General features: G+C 41.0%; 1 protein-coding gene across 2 annotated transcripts in view; it reads left to right on the top strand.

The window, feature by feature from the left end:
- The window catches only part of LOC306941086 (oxysterol-binding protein-related protein 2-like), a 34,572-nt gene extending 22,275 nt beyond the window's left edge, over nt 1–12,297 (top strand). For both annotated transcript variants that reach the window (XM_079526392.1, XM_079526391.1), the window contains exons 8-14: nt 312–419; nt 3,781–3,870; nt 4,908–5,028; nt 6,686–6,811; nt 6,904–7,027; nt 7,645–7,735; nt 8,226–12,297. In XM_079526392.1, the coding sequence (XP_079382518.1) occupies nt 312–419; nt 3,781–3,870; nt 4,908–5,028; nt 6,686–6,811; nt 6,904–7,027; nt 7,645–7,735; nt 8,226–8,331 (766 nt within the window). In that variant the 3' untranslated portion in view covers nt 8,332–12,297. The remainder of the gene's footprint in view (nt 1–311; nt 420–3,780; nt 3,871–4,907; nt 5,029–6,685; nt 6,812–6,903; nt 7,028–7,644; nt 7,736–8,225) is intronic.
- The last annotated feature ends 11,031 nt before the right edge of the window (nt 12,298–23,328 follow it).

Genomic DNA, 23,328 nt, shown 5'->3' with positions numbered 1-23,328 from the left:
CAAGTTTCTCAGATGGAATAGGTGGAGCTGTGAAACATCTGGCTAGGCAATACTAATGCCAGGTGTACCAGCTGTATATCTCTCCTTTTGGGAGAGGATAATACTGCTGTGTGGTGAAATGTGATCATACTGCACATCACTACATTTACAATGGTTTGGACAAGAACATATCTTGCTTATTTAAATGTTATGTTATGTACACACCTGTCCTTTTTAAGCAGAAATGCAAAAGGACTATCCATTTCCTCAGAGTGTATAAATAAATGCCCTCTCCTGTCCTCTCCTCTCCTTGCCACTCCTCTACTCTCTAGGCACAACGAGGCATATACATGGACCAATCCTTACTGCTGTGTCCATAACATCATCCTGGGTAAACTCTGGATTGAGCAGTATGGTACAGTGGAGATAGTCAACCACAGGTAAACCCTAACCCTGGGTGTTGTGTGTGATTTGTAGTTTTTCTATCACAGTCCACTTTAACACCAAAGCTGACATTTCAAGCACCAAGCTCTTCTTCAGACAAAGAAACCCCTGAGGCACACCTTTAAATACCTACAAGGCCATATGTCACGTGTCTGGACCAAAGGGTACACTTTGCATACAATGGAATGACAAATGCAGATACACAGTCACATACTACACATTAAATAGATCGAAAAGGTCACCTGCAGTGCAAAGAATATAATACTCAGCACGTTAAACAGGTTTTTGAGCGGTGCCTAACCGCTCCATTACACAGCAATGTGTGTATTATGTATATATGTCTGTCTCTGTGTCTGTATGTATGTCTGAGCACGCACAGCTGCAACACCTAAAGTGGCCAGAAGAGTACAGCACTAGGGTTTAATGCCGGGATCCCGGGATTTCGGGTCTCCCGGGCATAGGGCACGCAATTTCCCGCCCGGAAATTTCTTCGGGACCCGTCGTCCCGGAGTTTTTTTTTTTCTTGTAGGGAAATTACACTAAAGGGGTTTTCACACAGTGCGCGTTCTTTCCCCTTATCTATGAGTGATCAAATGTCCAATCTGAACCCTCCCATCATTTTCAAACATGTTTGATGATATTTATATGGAATTATGGATTACACTCGAGGGCTGCAATGGGAACTGGAGCCAGCGGGACCCAACGTAAATGTTGGCGGCGCGGGCGGTATTTAAATAGCCTACCTGCGGACGGGCAGGCACGGCCGGTCAAGATGAAATCAGTGGGACCCCGCAAATCCTGCATCCTCCCGCAATTAATCAGATAGGGCCTACAGAGTTTATATACACTTTAGCAAAATATGAATGTCTGACAGTCAGACATCTTCAGGCACGCTCCCAAAGCTGCTGCACCTGTCAATCATTAGCCTAATCAGTCACTCTGTGAGAATTGTGTGTTTTACGGACGGAGCGAGGAGTTTCCTTTCTCTGTGATGGACATTGTCACTTTTTGCTTTTGCCTGCATGTGTGCAGCAATAACGTGAAACGGAACACAAACAAAGATGAGTAGGCTACACTTTGTTTTATAATAACCACCAGCACGCAGCGTCTCTCTCTCTCTCTCTCTCTCTCTCTCTCTCTCTCCTCTCTCTCTCTCTCTCTCTCCCTCTCTCGCTCTCTCTCTCTAATAATCAGTGTGCTGTGCACTGGAAGTGCTGGCTAATTTAACACCCAATCGGACTTTTCATAAAGTACAAAGCGGGATGATCACATTCTCTGCAGCGGAGAAGGGGACCCACTGCATGCTCAAAGAGTGAAAGACTTCCCAAAACAAACTGGTCAGGCTCCTACTTGATCTAGCCCCCCGAACCCACCTCACCCCTGCCCACTTCGACAGGCTGGAATGGCTTAGGGTCGACGACAGAGTACAGCATCTTGCAATGGGTCTGGTCCACAAGATTCGATACACCACCAAGATACCCATGTACCTGTCTAGATACTTCCTTAATGTTAACGAAGTCCACACCCACAACACCAGAGGGAGTGCAACGAACCATGTACAACCCAGATTCGGCACAAACAAGGGACTAAATTCTTTTCGCTCCTATGCCACCAAAATGTGGAACGCCCTACCAACTGTCATTAAGACATGCGAATCCCTTGACTCCTTCAAAACCGCTCTCAAAGGGCACCTACGGATGGCTGCAATTCGAAACTGGCCCCCGTAAAATCTGAATCCCCCCCCCGCCCCCCTTTTTTCCCCTCACTGTATATATTTCTTTTCCCTTTTTACCTCCTTTTTGATGAATTCCTGTTCTGTACGTCTCTAAATGTTTTGATGATTTGAACATGGTGGACCCTGTTGGAAACAAGTGTAATGCTTAATTGGGTCGTCCACTCACAGTTAACAGCCTTTGTATTGAGTTTGTGCTTGAAATGTACTGTAATTCTGCAAACTGTTAATAAATTCTTCAATCAATCAATCAATCAAAATCAAAACCATAGCTAAGGTATCTATGTGAAAGACGTGAGGTCGTTTATTTTTTCCCCCGTGCTTAGTCACATTAGTGCAAACTCCTGTGTCCCTTTTTCTGAATAGCGTAGTAGGCCTAATACATTATTAATATTTTAATGTAATACTTTTATTGTAGGATATGCTCATATTTCGTTCAAATAAAACGTTTTAAAACAAAAAATATCACTATTCTATTGAACATATGAAGTATCTATACATATAAATGCATTTTGGTGGGCACTTTTTTTCTTTTTTTTCTGACGGGAATTCCCGCGGGAGCCCGGGAAAAGGTCCGCAAATTCCCGGGAATTAAAATGAGCCAAATCCGGGAAAATATTAAACCCTATACAGCACAGAGTAAAGTGGCACAGAGTACACTACAGTACGAGCCCTGGGTCGTTCCTGGGGCTCTGCTTGTTCCGGGGACCCCCACACAGTAGATCGGAAAACAATTTAGTAATCTTTGGCTAAACATTCAAACCTGTCTGAGTGAGATGCCGTAATCTTAAAGTGAAATCTACCCCACCTAGCTTGAAGGAGCAGGCATAGTAATCTGATCTAGTTAATGCCCTTTCGTTTCTATAGAGTCCACACAGTTTACACGTATATATCTCAACAATAGTAAACAGTAAACACTGGAACTTGTCTTTATGTCTTAAGTACAGAGACATACCAATAACTTGTGTATTAACACCACATTAACATACAGTACAACAGGACATCACTCAAGACATTCCTCCCTTCTATACCATCTAAATCTCTACTTCAACTCGCTGTTGAAGGCATGCTGTTGACATAATCCACCAGTCAACCAAGAAGAACTGTAACTGTGATTTTGCCCTTGATTTCCAGTGCACACGGACCTGCCCTACATTCCAGTCTCTATTGACTCTTGTGTCTCTTATGTTTATACTGAGACTCCTGGCCACCCTAATAGCATACTACTGTCTTACTTCCCCTGTCTCCGTGGGCAAACAGAAGCACAGGGATTGTTCCTCGTTGCTATTTTATCCAGGGAAGGTTCAATGAACCGGCAGCCTCTTGGCTCAACTCCCACCCATGATTCACACTTCCTCAGCGACAACAGGGAGCTACTGATCAACCACCATATGCTCCTGCTTGACTGTTGCCTTGAATCTGACTCTGTATCCATCTGAAAATAATACAGTACAGTAATAAGCTTTGTGTGAGCAGGGTGACTGGCTGCAGTTAGTACTGTACCACATAAGACACTAGACCTAATTACTTGTGAACTATGGTATGTCACATAACTCACATTGTGTGTGTGTAAAAAACAAACGCACACATACATACATTTTTTCCCTTTTGCTCCGTCTGATCAGCACTGGAGACAAGTGTGTGTTGAGCTTCAAACCATGTGGGATGTTTGGCAAGGAGCTGCACAGAGTGGAGGGCTACATCCAGGATAAGAGGTAGGACTACAGACTACAGTACATCACAGCTCCTACGCAGTCTCTTCCCTAGCTCACTGCCATCATTGGTAATACATTACAGCTGCTACGCAGTCTCTTCCCTAGCTCACTGCCATCATTGGTAATGCATTACAGCTGCTACGCAGTCTCTTCCCTAGCTCACTGCCATCATTGGTAATGCATTACAGCTGCTACGCAGTCTCTTCCCTATACAGCTGCTACGCGGTCTCTTCCCTAGCTCACTGCCATCATTGGTAATGCATTACAGCTGCTACAGTCTCTTCCCTAGCTCACTGCCATCATTGGTAATACATTACAGCTGCTACAGTCTCTTCCCTAGCTCACTGTCATCATTGGTAATGCATTACAGCTGCTACAGTCTCTTCCCTAGCTCACTGCCATCATTGGTAATGCATTACAGCTGCTACAGTCTCTTCCCTAGCTCACTGCCATCATTGGTAATGCATTACAGCTGCTATGCAGTCTCTTCCCTAGCTCACTGCCATCATTGGTAATGCATTACAGCTGCTACAGTCTCTTCCCTAGCTCACTGCCATCATTGGTAATGCATTACAGCTGCTATGCAGTCTCTTCCCTAGCTCACTGCCATCATTGGTAATGCATTACAGCTGCTACAGTCTCTTCCCTAGCTCACTGCCATCATTGGTAATGCATTACAGCTGCTACACAGTCTCTTCCCTAGCTCACTGCTGTCAAACTGCTCCACTGCTCTGGTGTCTCAACCAGGATACATATTCCAGAGAGGCACGGACCTAATCACAGTCAAGGGTTCCTAATCTGACCTGTGACCGGGTCACATGTCGGCTAGCTCCTTTCGTCATATTGCCAGTCCAAAAAGCCAGTCAGAAAACACCAGAAAACACCAATTTTAACTGGGAAAGCAGCTGTATCATTTTAGATTTGAGCTAAAAAGCATTATACTTTGTCTATTAAAAAATAGCAGATATACAAACAGTGGCGTAGTATGCCAGTTATTTATAATTAATGCTTATTCTGTCTCTGTCTTGTGTCTGAAGTAAAAAGAAGCATTGTGTAATCTATGGGAAGTGGACGGAGTGCATGTGGAGCGTGGACCCTCAGGTTTACGAGACTTACAGAAAGTCTGAGAAGAAAGGAGACAACAGGAAGCACAAACAGGTGAGGTTCTAATAGATATTGTACAGTATGCTAACTTGAAAATGTGGCGCAAATCTTTAAATATATATATAATTTTTAGCTAAAATCTTTGCTTCTGGGGGGTCCCTGAAACAGCATATTTTCAGATGGTGGTCGGTGGCCAATTACATATAGTTTCTGGGGTCCTTGACATGAAATATTGAGCACCACTGATATAGAAACATAGGTATTTCAGATTTTTTTTAAATTTTGACATCAGGCCTAAATGGATTAAAAACCATCCAAAATTCAAACATGACATTTAGAAAATGTTTAATCAGCTCCGGAATGTAATGGTGTCATTTAATTAATAGTATCATGCTGTACGTGTACGCTGTAGATCAGAGTTGCACCCCCGGTCCCCTACTGACCTGTGATTAAATGAACCGTTGCACCCCGGTCCCCTACTGACCTGTGATTAAATGAACCGTTGCACCCCGGTCCCCTACTGACCTGTGATTAAATGAACCGTTGCACCCCGGTCCCCTACTGACCTGTGATTAAATGAACCGTTGCACCCCCGGTCCCCTACTGATCTGTGATTAAATGAACCGTTGCACCCCGGTCCCCTACTGACCTGTGATTAAATGAACCGTTGTACCCCGGTCCCCTACTGACCTGTGATTAAATGAACCGTTGCACCCCGGTCCCCTACTGACCTGTGATGAGTTAAATGAACCGTTGTACCCCGGTCCCCTACTGACCTGTGATGAGTTAAATGAACCGTTGCACCCCGGTCCCCTACTGACCTGTGATGAGTTAAATGAACCGTTGCACCCCGGTCCCCTACTGACCTGTGATGAGTTAAATGAACCGTTGCACCCCGGTCCCCTACTGACCTGTGATGAGTTAAATGAACCGTTGCACCCCGGTCCCCTACTGACCTGTGATGAGTTAAATGAACCGTTGCACCCCGGTCCCCTACTGACCTGTGATGAGTTAAATGAACCGTTGCACCCCGGTCCCCTACTGACCTGTGATGAGTTAAATGAACCGTTGCACCCCGGTCCCCTACTGACCTGTGATGAGTTAAATGAACCGTTGCACCCCGGTCCCCTACTGACCTGTGATGAGTTAAATGAACCGTTGCACCCCGCTCCCCTACTGACCTGTGATTCTCTCGTCCTGTGATTTGTTGTTTCTCAGTAGGATGCTGTGTATTAAAGGTAACATGGTTGCTCTAGTCTAGTCTAGATGCTCTAAACCCAAGTGCTGTGCTGCAGTGTAGCAGACCTACTTTATATACACACACTGTAGTGATGCTAAGTAGACAGAAACTGCATTGTGTTATGTGCATACAGTAGTAATGCAGAACTTGCAAAGTGTGTGTGTGTTGTATGTTGTATACAGCATCTGTGTGCATTTGCTAGGTATAGGTAAACTGTGTGTAACCAACATTTACTTAAATTAAAGAAGAAGAAAAAAAGCTGATATATACTAAGCAAAGGGGTGTGTGTGTGTGTGTGTGTGTGTGTGTGTGTGTGTGTGTGTGTGTGTGTGTGTGTGTGTGTGTGTGTGTGTGTGTGTGTGTGTGTGTGTGTGTGTGTGTGTGTGTGTGTGTGTGTGTGTGTGTGTGTGTGTGTGTGTGTGTGTGTGTGTGTGTGTGTGTGTGTGTGTGTGTGTGTGTGTGTGTTCTCAGGAGGAATCGGAGGGGGCTGATAATGATGATGCAGACGACATGCCAGAGGTTCAGGAGACGGTGGCTGTCGTACCAGGGAGTACTCTGCTATGGAGGATAGCATCTAGACCAGCACAATCTGCTTCGGTAGGAACACACACACATGCTGATCGAGGCACAGATTAACACAGACATACACACACACACACCCTAATCCTCCTCTCTCCTCCTTTATTCAGATGTATAATTTCACCCACTTTGCAATGTCTCTAAATGAGATGGAGCCTGGCATGGAGGCCATCTTGTCCCCCACAGACTGCCGCTTCAGGCCTGACATCAGAGCCATGGAGAATGGCATCATGGGTAATTGAGTTTTTACTCTTTATTATTTTGTACATGAGTGATTGCGTTTGAAACCTCTACAGTCATCTCTTTAATAGGAGAGACAGACCCCCCCACCCATTTTCTGTCTCCCTCAGCTTCTCCCTCTTGTCTGTCTCTCTACAGAAAGTGAATATTAAGGGAATCAGCCTGTAGGATCTTTCACCTGCCATTATTTCAAATATTGTTTAGACATTGCTGTGGTATGCACATTGCACAGTGAAAATGCATAACTATGAGCCTAGGGAACAACTAAAAGACAACGCTGCCACCTATTGGTATAACAGTGCATTGCATTACAGTGTTGTTCACCCTGAACCTGAACCTCGCTCCTGGTTTTATATCCATCTAACAAGAAGGTAAAGTCTGGAAAATAACGAGGGCCGAACGTAGCTCACTGGAAGTGGACATGTTGTCCAGTCTACCAGAATGTTTCTGTAGCCCTCTAGTTACTATACTTTGTGTTAGACACTTTCTGGGACGAGGCGACACACAAGAAACTTATTTATGTGCGTCTAATTTCTGTGTGTATAATACCTTCTGTTAGAAGGTATTATATTGTACATTTAGAAAGCCCCTGATCTTTGTTGTGTTTGCAGATGAGGCAACTCTGGAGAAAGAAAGACTGGAGGAGAAACAGAGGGGTGCCAGGAAAGACAGAGCTAAGGGCGAGGAGGAGTGGTCCACTAGGTAACACACACACACACACACACACACACTGAGATTGTGGTGCATACCTTTATTTGATTAATTTCTCAACTTTCTGGTCTCAGTTGTGTTGCTATGTCAGAACATGGCGTTTCAGACTTTTGTGATTATGATCTGCTTCAGTGTCATTTATGATCAACATCGACTCACTGAAGGATTATCTAGACTAGAGCACTGTCCTCTAAAGTTGTTTTGATGAAATTTTTGAAAATCCTGAGTATTGTGTGTCTCTGGGCGTGTTTCTGTATTTGTTGCCGTACGTGTGTGTGTGTGTGTGTGTGTCTGTCTGTCTGTCTGTCTGTCTGTCTGTCTGTCTGTCTGTCTGTCTGTCTGTCTCTGTCTGTCTGTCTGTCTGTCTGTCTGTCTCTCTCTGTCTGTCTGTCTCTCTGTCTCTCTCTGTCTGTCTGTCTGTGTGTGTGTGTGTGTGTGTGTGTGTGTGTGTGTGTGTGTGTGTGTGTGTGTGTGTGTCCAGATGGTTCCAGTCTGGTACCAATCCCTTCACCAGCTCCCAGGATTGGCTCTACACTGGGGGTTACTTCGATAGGAACTACGTCACAGACCAACCTGACATCTACTGATACCCTGCTAGCCCTCCTCTTCCTCACCTGTAAAACAGTTAGCCGGCATCTGAACTGACCTTGGTGTCAGCCATCTTCCTCTACTCCTCTGCAAACTGTAATGACTTGCATAACATGAACGAGCGGGAGAAACTAACTAGCCCTTCTCTGCATCTTCTCTATTGAATTGAAGTTGACAAAAACGGACAAATAAGACGCATACACAGCTCCCACACACTCGCGTCTTCCACTTCCCATCTCTCTTCTTCCACGCCATCATCGTCGTCGTCGAAGACCTACAGCAAGCTGCCTGAGATCTACTGACACTACATTAGCCTTCGTCTCCCTTTTATCCTCCTTCCGTAACGTCTACTGACATTCTACCAGATGGTGGTAGCCCTCATCCCACAGCAGACATGGGTCCCACAGCCTGCTAGCCTTCGCCTTCATCAGCGTGATTTTCATCGCCTAATGGCCAATGGGAAGTCCCACACAAACATACACCCTTACATACATGCACAACCCATACATACATTGTCATCTTTCGTCATCTCTTTTTGCATTGCTTAGAAGCACAATAACATTCCATCACCCTCCCCTACCTCTAACATTATACTTGCCTGGTTAGACATTCACAAAGGCGTTTGCTCATGTTTGCTTGTTGATCAAGTGAGCCAGGGAGTGTCTTTGGGTGCAGGCTGGGGGCTGCTGGCATCCTTTCTTGGACTAAAAACCGTCTACACTGACAGCCCAGCGTTCCTCTGGTTCTGTCACAGTAGAAAAGCGTTGCTTTACTCATGAGGGGTACATGTAAACAGTAAACACAAGAGTACATACAGAAACACGTTTCTGTATACACATACTGTGTCCATGGTTGGCTTGTCCAATCACAATGTTTCATGAAAATTAATTCAAAATCAAATGTACTTCTCATAGGTAGACCTTGCCAGCACTTCACCTGGTAACGCAGATATTAAGTGTATATGAGTCGTAACAATTATTAGCAAAGCCATTATACCCAAGTGATAAGGTTGGAACCAGGCAAGAAATGCCCGTCATGAACAGACAGACATGGATACACTTGACAGTCCGTGATGAAATCAGGGATGTGAATGGTCCTCTGACTGAATGTAGATCACAAGATGCTTTTTGTTTTCCTTTTGGAGACTATAGATTGGAATTACGCACACAATTTAATCAATTCTGTCATTAGATGGAGAAATTCACTTCTCTGCATTTGATTGCCCATTTATCAACAAAAAAAGTCATGTCATTGTAATTTTCCACAAGGTTTATCCATTGAACACTGTCAATACAAGAGAGGGGAAGTCAGCAGATGACTTGAACTGTAAAACAATAGTGTGTATGCCCCATGCTAGGCCGCCACTCACTTTTTGCACCTTCAAAACCTTCTGTCAACCTTATTCTAACATTCACTACTATACATTGCTTGTAACATATGAATAGGTAGTATTTTAATCATCCCAAGACTAATTAATGTATATTTAACAATACCATTTAGCTTATTCCTATTAAATGTGAATTCACTAAGTCAGGGCTTTTGGGACCCAAAAGACAAATGAAATCTTTTGGGGCCCTGGCATCTTAAAACATACTTTTACACTTGTCATACATGTAATGGGCCATGCACAAGATGTAGTCTTATGAACCCAAATGTGTCCCAGACCCTACTTTAAGAAACACTGAACCAAAGGGACTCCGAGTCTGACAAAGTGTGCATACAGTAACTGTAGTCCCGGGTTTCCAGAAGGTGAATTACCGACGTACACGTTTCCTGTTTCTTTCCCCCATTCCTTCGCCGTTCGGCAGCAAATTTGAATCAGAACCGCATTTGAACTGCATGTCATGTGGGTTTCTGGATAAAATCTGCCTCCAAGCCAATCAATGAAGCTATGGGAAAATTAACCGGAAGAGGGAACGTGTATTCCACCACCTGGAAACCTGAGACGGAGCCTAGTGGCTGTTTGTTGCTGTTGCTAACTGAGGATTGTGTAAGTATAGTAATATAACGGACTGTGTTACACACACAACAGAATGAGTTCTGTTCTAGTGGATTCACTCATGTAGAGTAAGCCTTTCTGTCACACAATACGTTTCATGAAGATTTGGTCCTGGATGGACAAGGCTCTTTGTTTTGATAAGGCCTTTATTGATAAAAGAAGGCTAATTGCTATTAATAACAATAATCAACAAAGTAATAATGAGTTGTATGCTCGTGTACTGTATAGTCTTGGCATACACTCATGCACTGCACACCCACTGTGTGAATGTCTGTAGAAATGTGTACAGAACCTTAAAGCCATATTAACTATGTTGATTTTAACTAGATGATGGATGTGTGAGAGGGGAGAGAGTTATGTCACTGTTTTAATGAAAATCAAAACCTAAGAATGTGAATTCCTTCATGATTTGCATTTAACATTGTTACACATCACTATAGCATGACTAAAATGCATTATCCATGTCAGTGTAAACTAATGTAACATTCTATGTTAGATCTTTTGCTGTCCAACATTTGAGTGGATTTACGAACTCCTTCGATAATGGAATTCAAAATTAGTTTTTGAATTGAATTAACTAACTAGGTTTAGCGTCATGTTGCCTTTTTCTTACAATATGGACTGATTGTACATATTAACAAAAATATATATAGACCATTCATAAGAAGAGTTTTGTTCCAAAAGGAGATCCACTATAAAGAAAATAAAAATCACACCCGTGTGAAGTGAGGGGCGCCAATATATTAAAGTCCAACTCATGTTGATTAGGTGATGTAAAACAAACTGTGCCAACACAAACATTAAATGCCATTAACAATAAAGAGACAATATTACGTAAGGAGGGACAATATGATGTATATTTTCCCTTCATTGTCAATGGTGTTTTTAAAACAAACATTGAACTAAAAACACACATTAAACCTGTATATAGGATGGGCTAGCGCCCCTCAAAGATAGTGATACTGAGATTCTTAAAAAGCCCCTCAAATTACTAAATGATGGTATGTTTTATGGAATAGAAGCTAAGCTGTGTCTTTGGTTGTCAAATGACTTGCATAACGTGGATCCTGTATGTTCAACAGCTATAGCGTTTTGGAAGTGAACTCTTCGTGCTTACAGTAGTAGCCCTTTATTCCATATTGAGACGTGTACAGTATGCTCTTCATAGTACATTCATTCCTCCGTACGGTCACACGCACATTTACTAGCTTACTGCTACTAATGCTACTGGCTATATTAGCTCTAGATGGACTTTTTGCTATACAATAAGCTTATTGTTACGTGGTAGTCTCTGTATTTTCACATTTCCAATTGGCCTGGTTGGACCCGTGCAGCCCGAGTCCCATTTTATATCTGGTATTTCAGTCCTAATGTGGTTATAAGATCAATGCACAAGTTGTCTATAAAGCATTACGACATTTAAACACTTACTGTATACAGATAAGGACGTGTCTTCCTGGCCCTGGCCATGGATAAAGTCTAGAAATGATATTCATATTTCAATTAAGTCCGATTTCAATTCCCATTGGATATATTTTAATTTTTTTCCCCAGCACCATCTTGATGGAATCTGGCTACATACAGTATTATGTACATTGGGATTGTAACACCAGATATAAATGCGCTCTCATTGTAGTTAAGCTTGGTACAAAGGAGGAGCTGATGTTTTTACTCTGTGTTGATGTTCTAATGTCTGTTTAAAGCCCATGGAAGAATAAGAGGGAAAAATGAATTGAACGTTCAAAGAAATCCATGAGAAATGGATGACAAATAGTTGAAAAGGTCTGACTTTTGTTCTGCTATTGTGAATGCACACAGACACTGATGTCCTCGGTCCCCAATCCTCATCTACGTACACCACGCTTTCCTTAACTGCAGACCTATTAGCACTGGGGAGAGTCGCTTTTCATTGTCTAGCTTCAAAGAGAGCTCTTGTCAAATGAAAAAGCATACTATTTTTCGTCTTGGTCTTGCCCATGGTGTTATGATTGGGACCAAATCCATGTGTACTAACTGGTTGAGGCATCAGGGTGCCTTCAGGATATTTAAAGCAATTTGGGCTCAATAACTGGCCTTTTAAAAACATGCTCTCTTTAAGGTGAAATTTTGAATAGTCGCATTGCCTCCAGTGCATTTAGGTCCTATAATGTATATTCAGAATAACACATTAATTAATCTATGCAACCTGCCACTATAATGCTCAATATCTGACTGTACAGCAGTACAAAATATAAATACTTTTGTTATCCTCTCACCCAACCAGCCAGACAAGTGTATGGGCTGCGCCTAACTGTCCCGCATTCATTATTGTGTTAGTTTGAGTTGTGTTCTTTCAAGTTCTGCTGAAAAGAGAAAATGCCTAAAGTGTAAAATTGTACCAATTCTGTGGAAATTTTGAATTTGACTGAAAAATCCCCATCCTCCCTTTCCACTGTATAATTCTTGTTTTGCCTTTTTTATTTTTGCTCAATTTATTTTGGAGGTTTGCAGTTGATGGGATAGGTGAGACTAACCGTGCATCACCATGTCTTCAACACAATAGGGTTGTTTCTTCTTTTACACATTGATTCCATGTCCACTTTAGTGCCTGGGTCAGGTGCAGGTTAACTACTTCCCTTTCCAATGTTTTATTATTTAACATGTTTTAGGTTTTATGAAAGAGAAAATTTGTCAAATGTTTTTTATTGTTGTACTAATTAATCCAGATACTTTATCCCTAACAATTGAACTGTCATTGAGAATTGTTTTCAGGGGGCTCAGCTGAAATGTGCATCAGATATAAAGCACATATTATGTCTGTAAATCATTCTACTGTGATGCAGATGGCTACAGTATGTGCTGCCAGTCTTTTTATTCTAAACAAAGGCTGCTAAACATTGTGGAACCCAGGAACCGTGAGTTCCCGAGTCTAGTATCGAATATGAATTTTCACGCCCTGCTTTTTAATTTCTATCCAGAAAACATGAGAAACTCCTACACTACACTATACTTGTAGTTCTACTTAAATTCACATGGATCAATGGTAACACAGTACCTATCTCTTGGATCAATGGTAACACAGTACCTATCTCTATGTATGTCTCATCAGTTACAAGTCAAATACAATTTAATTAAAATGAATTAGCAGTTATCTGGTTTACTTGGCTTGAATGCCTCCACACATTTCTTCAGTCTACTGTAGTGGAAGAACTGTTTTGCAACCCTTTACATTGGGCTATGCTACACTACAGTGATACATATCTTGGACAATGCATACACATCCCCAGTGATGTGCTAACGTGAGCTTTGTGTGCCTACAGAGCTGCTTGGCTTTGTGATTCGCTGTGTGCACGTACAGTAGCACTGAGCTGACTTGTGACTGGCATAGCAGCGGGAGCTGGGCTGTGTGGTTGGCTGTATGCACGTATAGCGGCATGAGCAGAGCTATGTGATTGGTCTTCTTTTGTGGGAAGTCGGGACATAATATATTATAGATACATAGAGATATAGATATGGACAAACCTTGATATATAGTCTAGACGGCCTGACCCATTCGACACCAAGCCGTAAAAATGATATACAGTATATAACAAGGGTTTAAATTGAGAATTCACTTCCGTAAAACAGTCTTGTTCAAATTCACCTTTTTCCCGTCTTGGACTGTATCATGTTGTTGATGTTCTTTTAAGTGTACAAGTGTTGCACAGAGGTAATCACAAGCGAAATGGCATATTATTTTGTGCAATTGATTTATTTTTTATAGTATTTAAACCTTTTTTGTGAGAACATTGTAATTCTTTTTTTATTTTGAGGTGGGTTAAGAGGTAGTTATCAGTACTTTGGACAGCTTGTTAGCTCAATGAAATGGGGGGGTAAACAAAGTCTACTAATAAAATCCTAATTTCAGTTTTTGGATTGTCATTTTTTTTTTAAATTTGTATACTTTTTTATGGTATTTTATATGGTTGACTATATAGTCAGTTATTGATTGAGCTTGCAGTCTTCGTTTCATTCTATGACCTTGACCTAGACGGCTCTAGGTCATAGAAATAACTGTTCATTACCGAAAAATAAAAAAGTTTCAAATAAATAAATAACTGTTCAACTTAAGGCTAAACATTGAAAGGTAAATAGATATACTTATGTGATTAAGAGCGTTTAGCTCGAAAGCCAGAAGCACGTAAGTATTTTTCATATCACATTTATTTATTTTTTATCTTGCATTGCATTGATCTTCGCTCAGCATCTGCCCAATTTCGGGTAAAGAATAAAGATAAAGAAAACCTTAAATCTTACATAAAATGGAAATTTGCCTTTGGCACACTGGCAGTCAGTAGGCTATAATAGAACAATAAAAACATCAATATAGCTTCAAGCAGCGATAAGGTGGGACCAAGCAAGATAGTCTAGTAGCCAGCCCATAGAGCCCCATTGTGAACCCGGACATGTTGAGTACACCAACGTTTTATGTTAGAAATGTTGAGTATGGGTCCCCAGCATGTAGAAACTGCCGGATGCTAACTTGCATATGTTGAGCAATTTTCATAATTGGCATAATATGTGACCATACCATTAACAACCTATAGAAGGCAAAATATTCAACATTTCATCATGCTTTATGTAGCATGTGATGTGTCAAACTTTTCATGATGCTGAATCCATTCCAAGCATTAGTTTTGCAAAAAATCACTCATTGGGCTAAAAACGGCTACATAAAGCATGATGACATTTTGAATATCTTGCCTTCTATAGGTTGTTAATGGTATGGTCACATATTATGCCAATTATAAAAATTGCTCAGCAAGTTAGCATCCAGCAGTTTCCACATGCTGGGGACCCATACTCAACATTTATAACATAAAACGTTGGTGTACTCAACATGTCCGGGTTCACATTCTGGCTACTAGACTAAGAAGGCAATATCTAAGCAATAACAACAATATGAACATTAAGCCATAGAAATAAGGAAGACTGAACTTGAAAAAGAAGAATATGTAATTGTGATAGGGTACACAGAGTTGGCAGTGCCCGGATTTGAATCCACGTACTTGTGGTCCAAAGGCGAAAGCTCTAACTACGTATACTGGGGTAGAGCTAGCCGGACACAATCAGTTGTTTTATTGTTAACGGCAAAATCATTCAATGTTTTTGATGACAATTATGTGTGTCCTGGTTTTGTCATTATTCATTACTAGGCTACAGTGTGTTTGCTGTTCATGTTTTCACATACAAACTTCTCTTCAACTGGGATTTCAGATGGTCCATAGTCATAGATGACGCAAATTGCTCAAAAATCCAGGCAGAAAAGCAGGTGTAATCATTTTTCAAACTGCTCAAAATGGCGAATATCTGAGGGCAGAGCTTACGAGTGCAAAACATACTCTCCCCATCATGCCTTTGGCCTGGAGACAAAAATAGGGTTATAACCTAGCCCTAGGGTGGACAGTCTGAGTCTAACCACAAGACCACTCAGCTGATATAATTAAAACCTTTCCATGACTCTATTAGAAATGTAAGTAGCCTATGCTTCTCGTGTGTACTGATTTGACTGAGTTTGGGTCCTTCCCTTCAACGAAAATATAGTCTGGTACAAAAATGGCCAGGGCCTGTAGCCTAAGTTGTCATCATCCAAGGAAAAAAAAGATTTTGGTTGTACAACCAAGGTTCAGGAGTTATTAGCCAAATGTGAAGTGGTCTTTTATTATAGCGTCACCATGAGGTCAATTTGGGTGGAGGTCCTTCCGTGGCCTACTTAAGGGTGCACGTTTCATGCCAATCGGTCCAACGGTGCCGGAGCGGAGATTAGCTCACATTATAGACACACATGGACAGGAGCCGAAACATAGTCTCCGACCTTCAGCCACATCCGACTTTTTGACCTGGCATTTATTAAGTAAGAGTGGGTTTTGAGTATCAAAGAAAATAAACAAATAAAACACCACACACAGAGCAGTTTGTCATTTTTATATATATATATTTGTCTTTTATTTTTTATTTGTATTTTCTCCTGATTGAAATGTATTGTAAGGTCATTAAATTTGTCATTCATCACATTACATGGCATGATGCACCAGGTCTACTACACCCATTTTACAGGAATAATACACGGAAAACATACACAAGGTTTTACAATGGGGAAACAGGAAGAGTAGCTCATTGCACTTACAACAGTGAATGGGACATGTCGTTTTAATCATTTTAGGGTCTCTCTGACTTTTTTCCCCCAGTTTTTTCTGATGCCCATAATAATTCATTCATTTATTTTTTTTCCACTCTTGTTTTATTTTTGTGTTCCATACCTATTTTTTTTATATACTCAACATCATCCAATTAACTATTTTTCTTCTACCTCTCACTCTCTCCTCCCAACCCAAAAATTACATGGAAGCCAGGATGTCATTTTTGTGGAAGTATTTTTTACACTTTTTTTGTTTTCGATATCATCTCATTTTTACAAACACAACATGTATAGAAACTCTACACAGACCAATATGTTTTTTATTTGATTTTCTTTTATATATTCCGAATACAACTTTTCAATGTTTTTTTACAGTCCACACGAGCCAGCCACATACATAAACAATGCAATTTTTTGTCATTCGTTATTAAAATCAACAACTGCTCTTTGTTATTTTATATTTTGTCGTTTTTGTACACAAGAAGCACACACCTGGGCAGGAGGAGAGGGTTGGGAAGTGGAGTTGAGCCTCGTACACACACACATACACACACACGCGCATGTGCACGTCCCCCATCCACCCACCCCCTCCAACCCAAGCCCGCAAAGGTCACCTGTGTGTGTAGCTATTGTATGTAATATGCATGACATTTACAGTACATGTTGTAACAGAACATGTCCTTTTTATATGGCATTCACATGTTGGTTAGTTCGGAGCAGACTGTCATTGAGATTCTATCTGGTATTTACACTGAATACAGGATGGATGGCTGTCTGTGTGGTCAAAGGTTGCAAGTTCAACAGGGTCAGGGACTTTGGGCATGAGGGAAGGGGGTTGGCAGTTGGGGTGGGCATTATGGGGAGGTCAGGCGGTGAGGAGGGGGGGGGGGCTTCTCTAGGTCATGCACTTGTCACTTTTTAATTTGTACACAACTTTGTTACAGGTGAATAATGAATACGTTCCCTGATGCTTTTACAGTGGATGATGGACTTTGTAGCTTCCCCCCCCATCACTTGTTTGTTTCAGCATTCTTTCTCTCTCACTCTCCCTCTTTAAACGCTGCAAAACGTTTGCCTTTTCAAATCTTTCTCCAGCTCCGTCATAGTTATACTTCAGATGACAGAAAGTACAACCTACAGCAAGAACAGCGCTAACGGTTGTTATGGTTACGATGCTACATGCTGTACTGGCACTGCACTGGCAGGCTACTTTTTTGGTTCAGAAAAAAAAAACACTATGGACTGGGCTGCTTTAAGAGCATCTAAGGCTGCAGTATAGGCCTATAAATGACACAAAATAAATCAGAATTCTAACTTTCTGGCACAGAGCTAATGCATCAACAACTGGTGTTTAAACAGGAAAACTCAGATTCCTCCTGGAGTTTCCCACTTTAAACAAGCATTTGTTAGACTAACATATCCCATCAGTGTCACTTCAAATATACTGTATATCTTTGTGCTAAAAGGCCTCTCAGAAACCACACCGTGAATGTTTACATTTTGCCCACTGCTGATTGCTGTGGTCTGAACTGCAGTCCATTGCATTCCAGGATATAGACAGAGGACACATCTGGACTAACGCAGAGCATAGACAGAGACCACATCTGGCTGGAGGGCAGTAACAGAATGGCTTTCTTCATTGACCAGTATTGTAGTATAAGCCCTTACTGCTATATGCATATTTAAGTCGCCTTCAATGGCCAGGTTTACATGGGTAGAGAAAATAAGCAAATACAGCAAATCATCTGTTTTTTTTTCCTGTCAAGGCCAGACACCATGAAGTAGTTTGTCTGTGCCTGCGGACAGTCATGACAGGATGGGACCTTTGCTGTGCAGCTTTAAAAATCAGATCTTTTGAACCCTGCAGTCATAATAATCATCACATATTGTCGTTTTCTATCTTTTCCACTGCAATGCTGCACTTATTGTGTGCTTTCCTGAGGCAAAAGTGATTGATAAACATTTGTTTCTTTTACAAACTTAAAAAACAAACAAAAACATAATACGTACAACAGAGGTTATTAATAATTTGGACAAGTATATGACTTAAAATTTTCCATTTTCTAGTATTATTACTATTTTGTCACTAGCCATAGTGACATCACTGATCGGGTGGCAGTGTACCTGTGTCATGTTCTGTATGCCTGCACTGTTTATTATGAGGGCCACACGCATCAACCCACTGAGGAAGACTGGCTAGATCACAACAGCAACAGAGAAACATGCTTCTCCATTCACAAATGACCAGAACATTGGACTTTCCGCTCGTATCTGTTGAACAGAAAGGCAGAGACAGAGTCTTTGTCCTGTCTAAACTGACATGAAAAGCTTATAGCCCTGCCACATACTGTACTGTACTATAGATACAAATTTAAAAAAAATTATATTATATATTATTGTTAATTATTATTGTTAATCTAGTTTAAGCCAGAGGTAGTAGTCAGACTGCAGGTGAATGCAGCGACCTACCAGGTACAACAGAAAACTAGTCTGGGTTCCCGGGATCAGATTTAAGAACAATAAGGTAACGCAGTAATTAGCGCAGCCCTGACATTGGTGATTTGGTTCCCCATTTAGCCTGCAGTCAAAAGGTCAGGTGAAGATAAAGGTCACAAACGAGTTCTTTTCAGTTTTTTCCGCAAATTCCGTCTCATCCAGGCATATAATATAATTTCCACTCTATTTACCATAAATATGCTTATAGGTTTCCGCTAGTTTCCTCCTCTTCTATCCACTATTTGTATGATAAAATAATATGTCTGAATAGATCCTTTCATAAAGGTTTTACAAAAAAATAGATATAATAATGTCTTATTTGATCATTTATTCTTAGGTTGTGTAGAGGGTGGTGTTAAAGGATGCTTGAATCCTGTATATGTCCTTCCTAGAGTGGCCTTTGTTATCAAAATGGCAACTCAGATAAATAAAGTATTTTCTTCTAATGTACAGAAATTAATATTCACACAGTGCTTTTGCAAACTCTTGTTTTCAAAGAACTATCTTGTGAATGTGTCCTGGCAGTGCATTTCACACATCATCACACGCACGCACACCACACACGCACACACCAGCTGATCAGGTAATACAAATGCCTCTGATAATGGGATGTCATTTGTGGTTTGCTAATAATTTTGCATTGTTCATTAAATATATTCTATATCATATAGTGCTATCCATAATATATGAATATTTAATTAGAACTGGCTTTATTGTTGCGTATTTCCTGTACATTCTTCAAAAGATTCATTCTGTCCAGTAGAACAATCAGGCAGCCAATCAGGCAGCCAATTGCTGTGAATGATGGGCTATGGTTGTCCAAAACAACAATAAAAACAAAAACAAGCTTGTCTTCTTCACCCCTGAGCAGACAAAATCCAAAGCAATAGTGTGAATTGTATCGAAATCTGTATCGTATATATCTATTCACTATATATGTTTTAGGTTAGGTTATATCTATGTATAAAACTCAGAACAAGACCTTTCACTGCACCCACAAACTCATGCTTGAAGCAAAGCAAAACAAAATGGCAGACAGTTATTACAGCGCAATCACTGCAGCTAGGATCTGAGGAGCTTCTGAGCTAACGGAGAGGTCAGTGATGTCACAAGGCTGAGTTCTTCTCCCTTTTCAATACACTCCTTTCAAAGTATATCTTATAACTTCCTCATAATTCAATCATTCAGCTATCAACACTGGTGACTGACAACACTGTCATCTCCTCTCTTGTCCTCACATCAAGGAGGTTATAATAAACATCTCAGTTCCCAGTTGTCTGTATATGCACCATTGGAGAGAGACCCTTTGGCTGCAGGAAGGTCCCAGTTTGAAGAGGTGAGGGGACCTATAGGACATGCCAGTTTGTAGCATCACATGAATAAAACAATTATCCTTTTTTTTGTTTACGCTTCCAGACATACAAGTGACTACATTGTACACAAATGCACAAAAAATCCCTTAATTCTATCTATCAGGAATGCCAAAACAAAGCAATCTTAGTATCATTATTTCTGCTCAGGTGTGATAAACGGTGATTGTGTGACTTTAATTTCCTATTTATCTGTCTTCCCTTTGCCTTTTTTATTTTTTAATTCTCAAATATGATTCATTCATTGCATAGAACGTCGGAGATGAGAAACCGCCTTTCTTCCCGTCATATTTGTTTTCTTTTTTTTATGTTGTATTTTTTTCCCTTCAAGTTGGATGATAGTTAAATACACGCATACAGAACCCCCCCCCCCCTCCACACACACACACACACACACACACACACACACACACACGCACACGCACACGCACACACACGCACCCGTACATACATACTGTACATACATACATACAAACATTAGGAACAGAACAATATAGAAGTGACTTTGAGGTTTTATCTGCTGCGCCGGGCGGCATGCGTAGTTTCCCAGCGAGCGTTCACATAGACAATATACAGCAGAAGTTGTTTGTTTGTTGGTTTGCTTGGAAAGGCCTCACAACTGTTTGGCCTTAACAGAGTACATTGTTGTTGTTTTTTTTTTGTTGGTGGTGGTGGTGGGTTGCTTTTTAATACCAGACCACAGATCCCATGATGCACTGCAGGAATGACAGCAGGGAGAACACTGAACCTGAGAAGTTTCCACGACAACTGACAGTCTGAGAAAGAGAGATACTGTAGGAGGGGGTTGTGTCTGGACGTTGCCATGATAGAAAATTAAACTAAGAAAAAAAGCCAGCAACCTTTCATGACACAACCAAGGGTGTTTCGTCAGTCATTAGTAAAGATTTTTCATCTTCGACACCATTTGTTATGTGTGCTTACACGACACGTGCTCTGTGCACTTTTTCTTTTTTTGTGAAGACACATGCTGTTGAGTGAGTATCCGGGTCATGCTCATGACCCAAATCCAATGAATGTCCATCTTGGAAGGTCAGAAGAATTCCACGGAAACCCTGAGGCCTCCCGGAGAGGGACAGAGAGTCCATTTCCATTTGCGAAGTGTGCGAATGCTCCGTTTTTTTTCAGTGCCTCTCTGCTGTCCTGCAGTGCTCTCAGATCATAACCCGATTGGCTGACACAAGGAACATGTTAGCTCCTTATTGGTCGATATAAGATGCCAACATATTGTCATTGGTTGAAAGTGGGAGAGATCTGGGCAGTACCAAACTCTGGTCTGGCGATAAGTGTACAGTTATAGTACAATGTAGCAGTAGTACAACAACCTTTGTGTGGAAGTCTATGTTGTAGCAGTACTCGAGTGGTACGCTAGACACTAGACAGGCGGAGGCGACACTTTCCTGACCCACTACTAACTTCTAAAATGACACAAGATTGTGCTCTTTACTTCCTTACTCTGACTATTGCTTTGATAATTATTGGCAATAAATAAATAGAGTTAACAAATCGCCAGAAGGAACTGTTATAAACTCAAATAAATAAAATAAATATCTCATAAATAATTATAAACATAAACGTGAATCCAAAAATATAAATTAATCTTGTGACCAGTGTTCTTGCCAATATCATTATTTCATAAAAAAATATACAGAATGAAAATAAGCTTCATGGTGGGTAAACATGGAGGAATAAAAAATAAATATGTTACTTCAAAATAAAACAAGTTAACAAAAAGATAAAGTGATTAAGGCAATGTAACTAGCCTATAACCAAGACAAATAAGGCAATTCAGAAATTGAAAAGAATCTGACTTGTGAAACAATAGCTTGACAAAAAATAAGAAGAAAAACGTATGAAACCCAAACGTTGTGGGATGATGAAAGAAAAACACCATCACAGGCATTGGGTATATGTACTATTAATGGCTTTGTAATGGCTAAGAAACAACCTGGCCAGCTTTGTCTCAAATAACAAAAATCAAAAGCGTTCCTTTTCCAAAACAATGGCTCCTCCTCTTCCTGTGGCCAGATTCCTGTGTTGTCACTTTCCAGTATTGGTTGTTATTCCTCCTCTTTCACCATTATCATCTATTCCACCGATTGTGTATTTCCCAGTGTCTTTATGGCCTCTGATAAGTAATGATGAACAGTGTAAGGTCTTGGATTTAAAGTTCCATGCATTCCCATGTCCTACATGTACATATTTCCCCCCACTATACACTTCTTTTAAAGACATGGCAAGAAGCTCAAGGAGAGAGGGGGGGAAATCAAAGAATGAAATAACTAAAGGCAGGAAGGAAGGGAAAATTTTGATAAAAGAAGAACGAGTCAGCATTTAAAAAAATGCAGGGAGTCAAGGGTTGAAATAGTTCCATTCTGGAATGTAGATAGAAACGGAGCAAACCACCAGAAAGAGACGCACAAAATAACTTGTGTGCGTCCGTCTCACCATTTATCATTGTCTTTTAACACAATAACATTTGTTATTAATTTCCACCCACAATTTGGTTGGGTATCGAGTCGTATAAGAGATCTGTAGTACCAGAAAAACCTAGGAAGCTTCTCAAGAGTTTTCATTTCCTTTTTCTTTTCTTTTTATTTCTTTGAGAGGAGCAGAAAAAAGGAGAAAGGTTTTGGGGTTGTTTGAGCACGGGCGCAAGGATCCTAACGTGTCATCGCAAGTTATACCGTCTCCTCAAGTAGCCCATATACTGTAGTGGAGCGGTCAGCTCATTGGAGTACTTCCGTCCACATAGTAATCCGACAAAGAGCACTCAGGTTACACATGGCAAATTAACTCCACTTTCCTTCTGTGGTAAGTTGTAACGACAGCTGTGTAGACATAGAGTGATATTTGAGAAGCTCTCTCTTGTGGTGTGGAGGCAGAACAGCAAAAACAATGCATGCAGGTTTCTTTCTTTTAGCTTTTCCCCTCCAATGATCCTCTGTGGTCGTGA

The sequence above is a fragment of the Electrona antarctica genome (assembly GCF_951216825.1).
Source record: "Electrona antarctica genome assembly, chromosome: 2".
NCBI lineage: Eukaryota > Metazoa > Chordata > Actinopteri > Myctophiformes > Myctophidae > Electrona > Electrona antarctica.
This window is presented reverse-complemented; position numbering and strand designations above follow the sequence as displayed.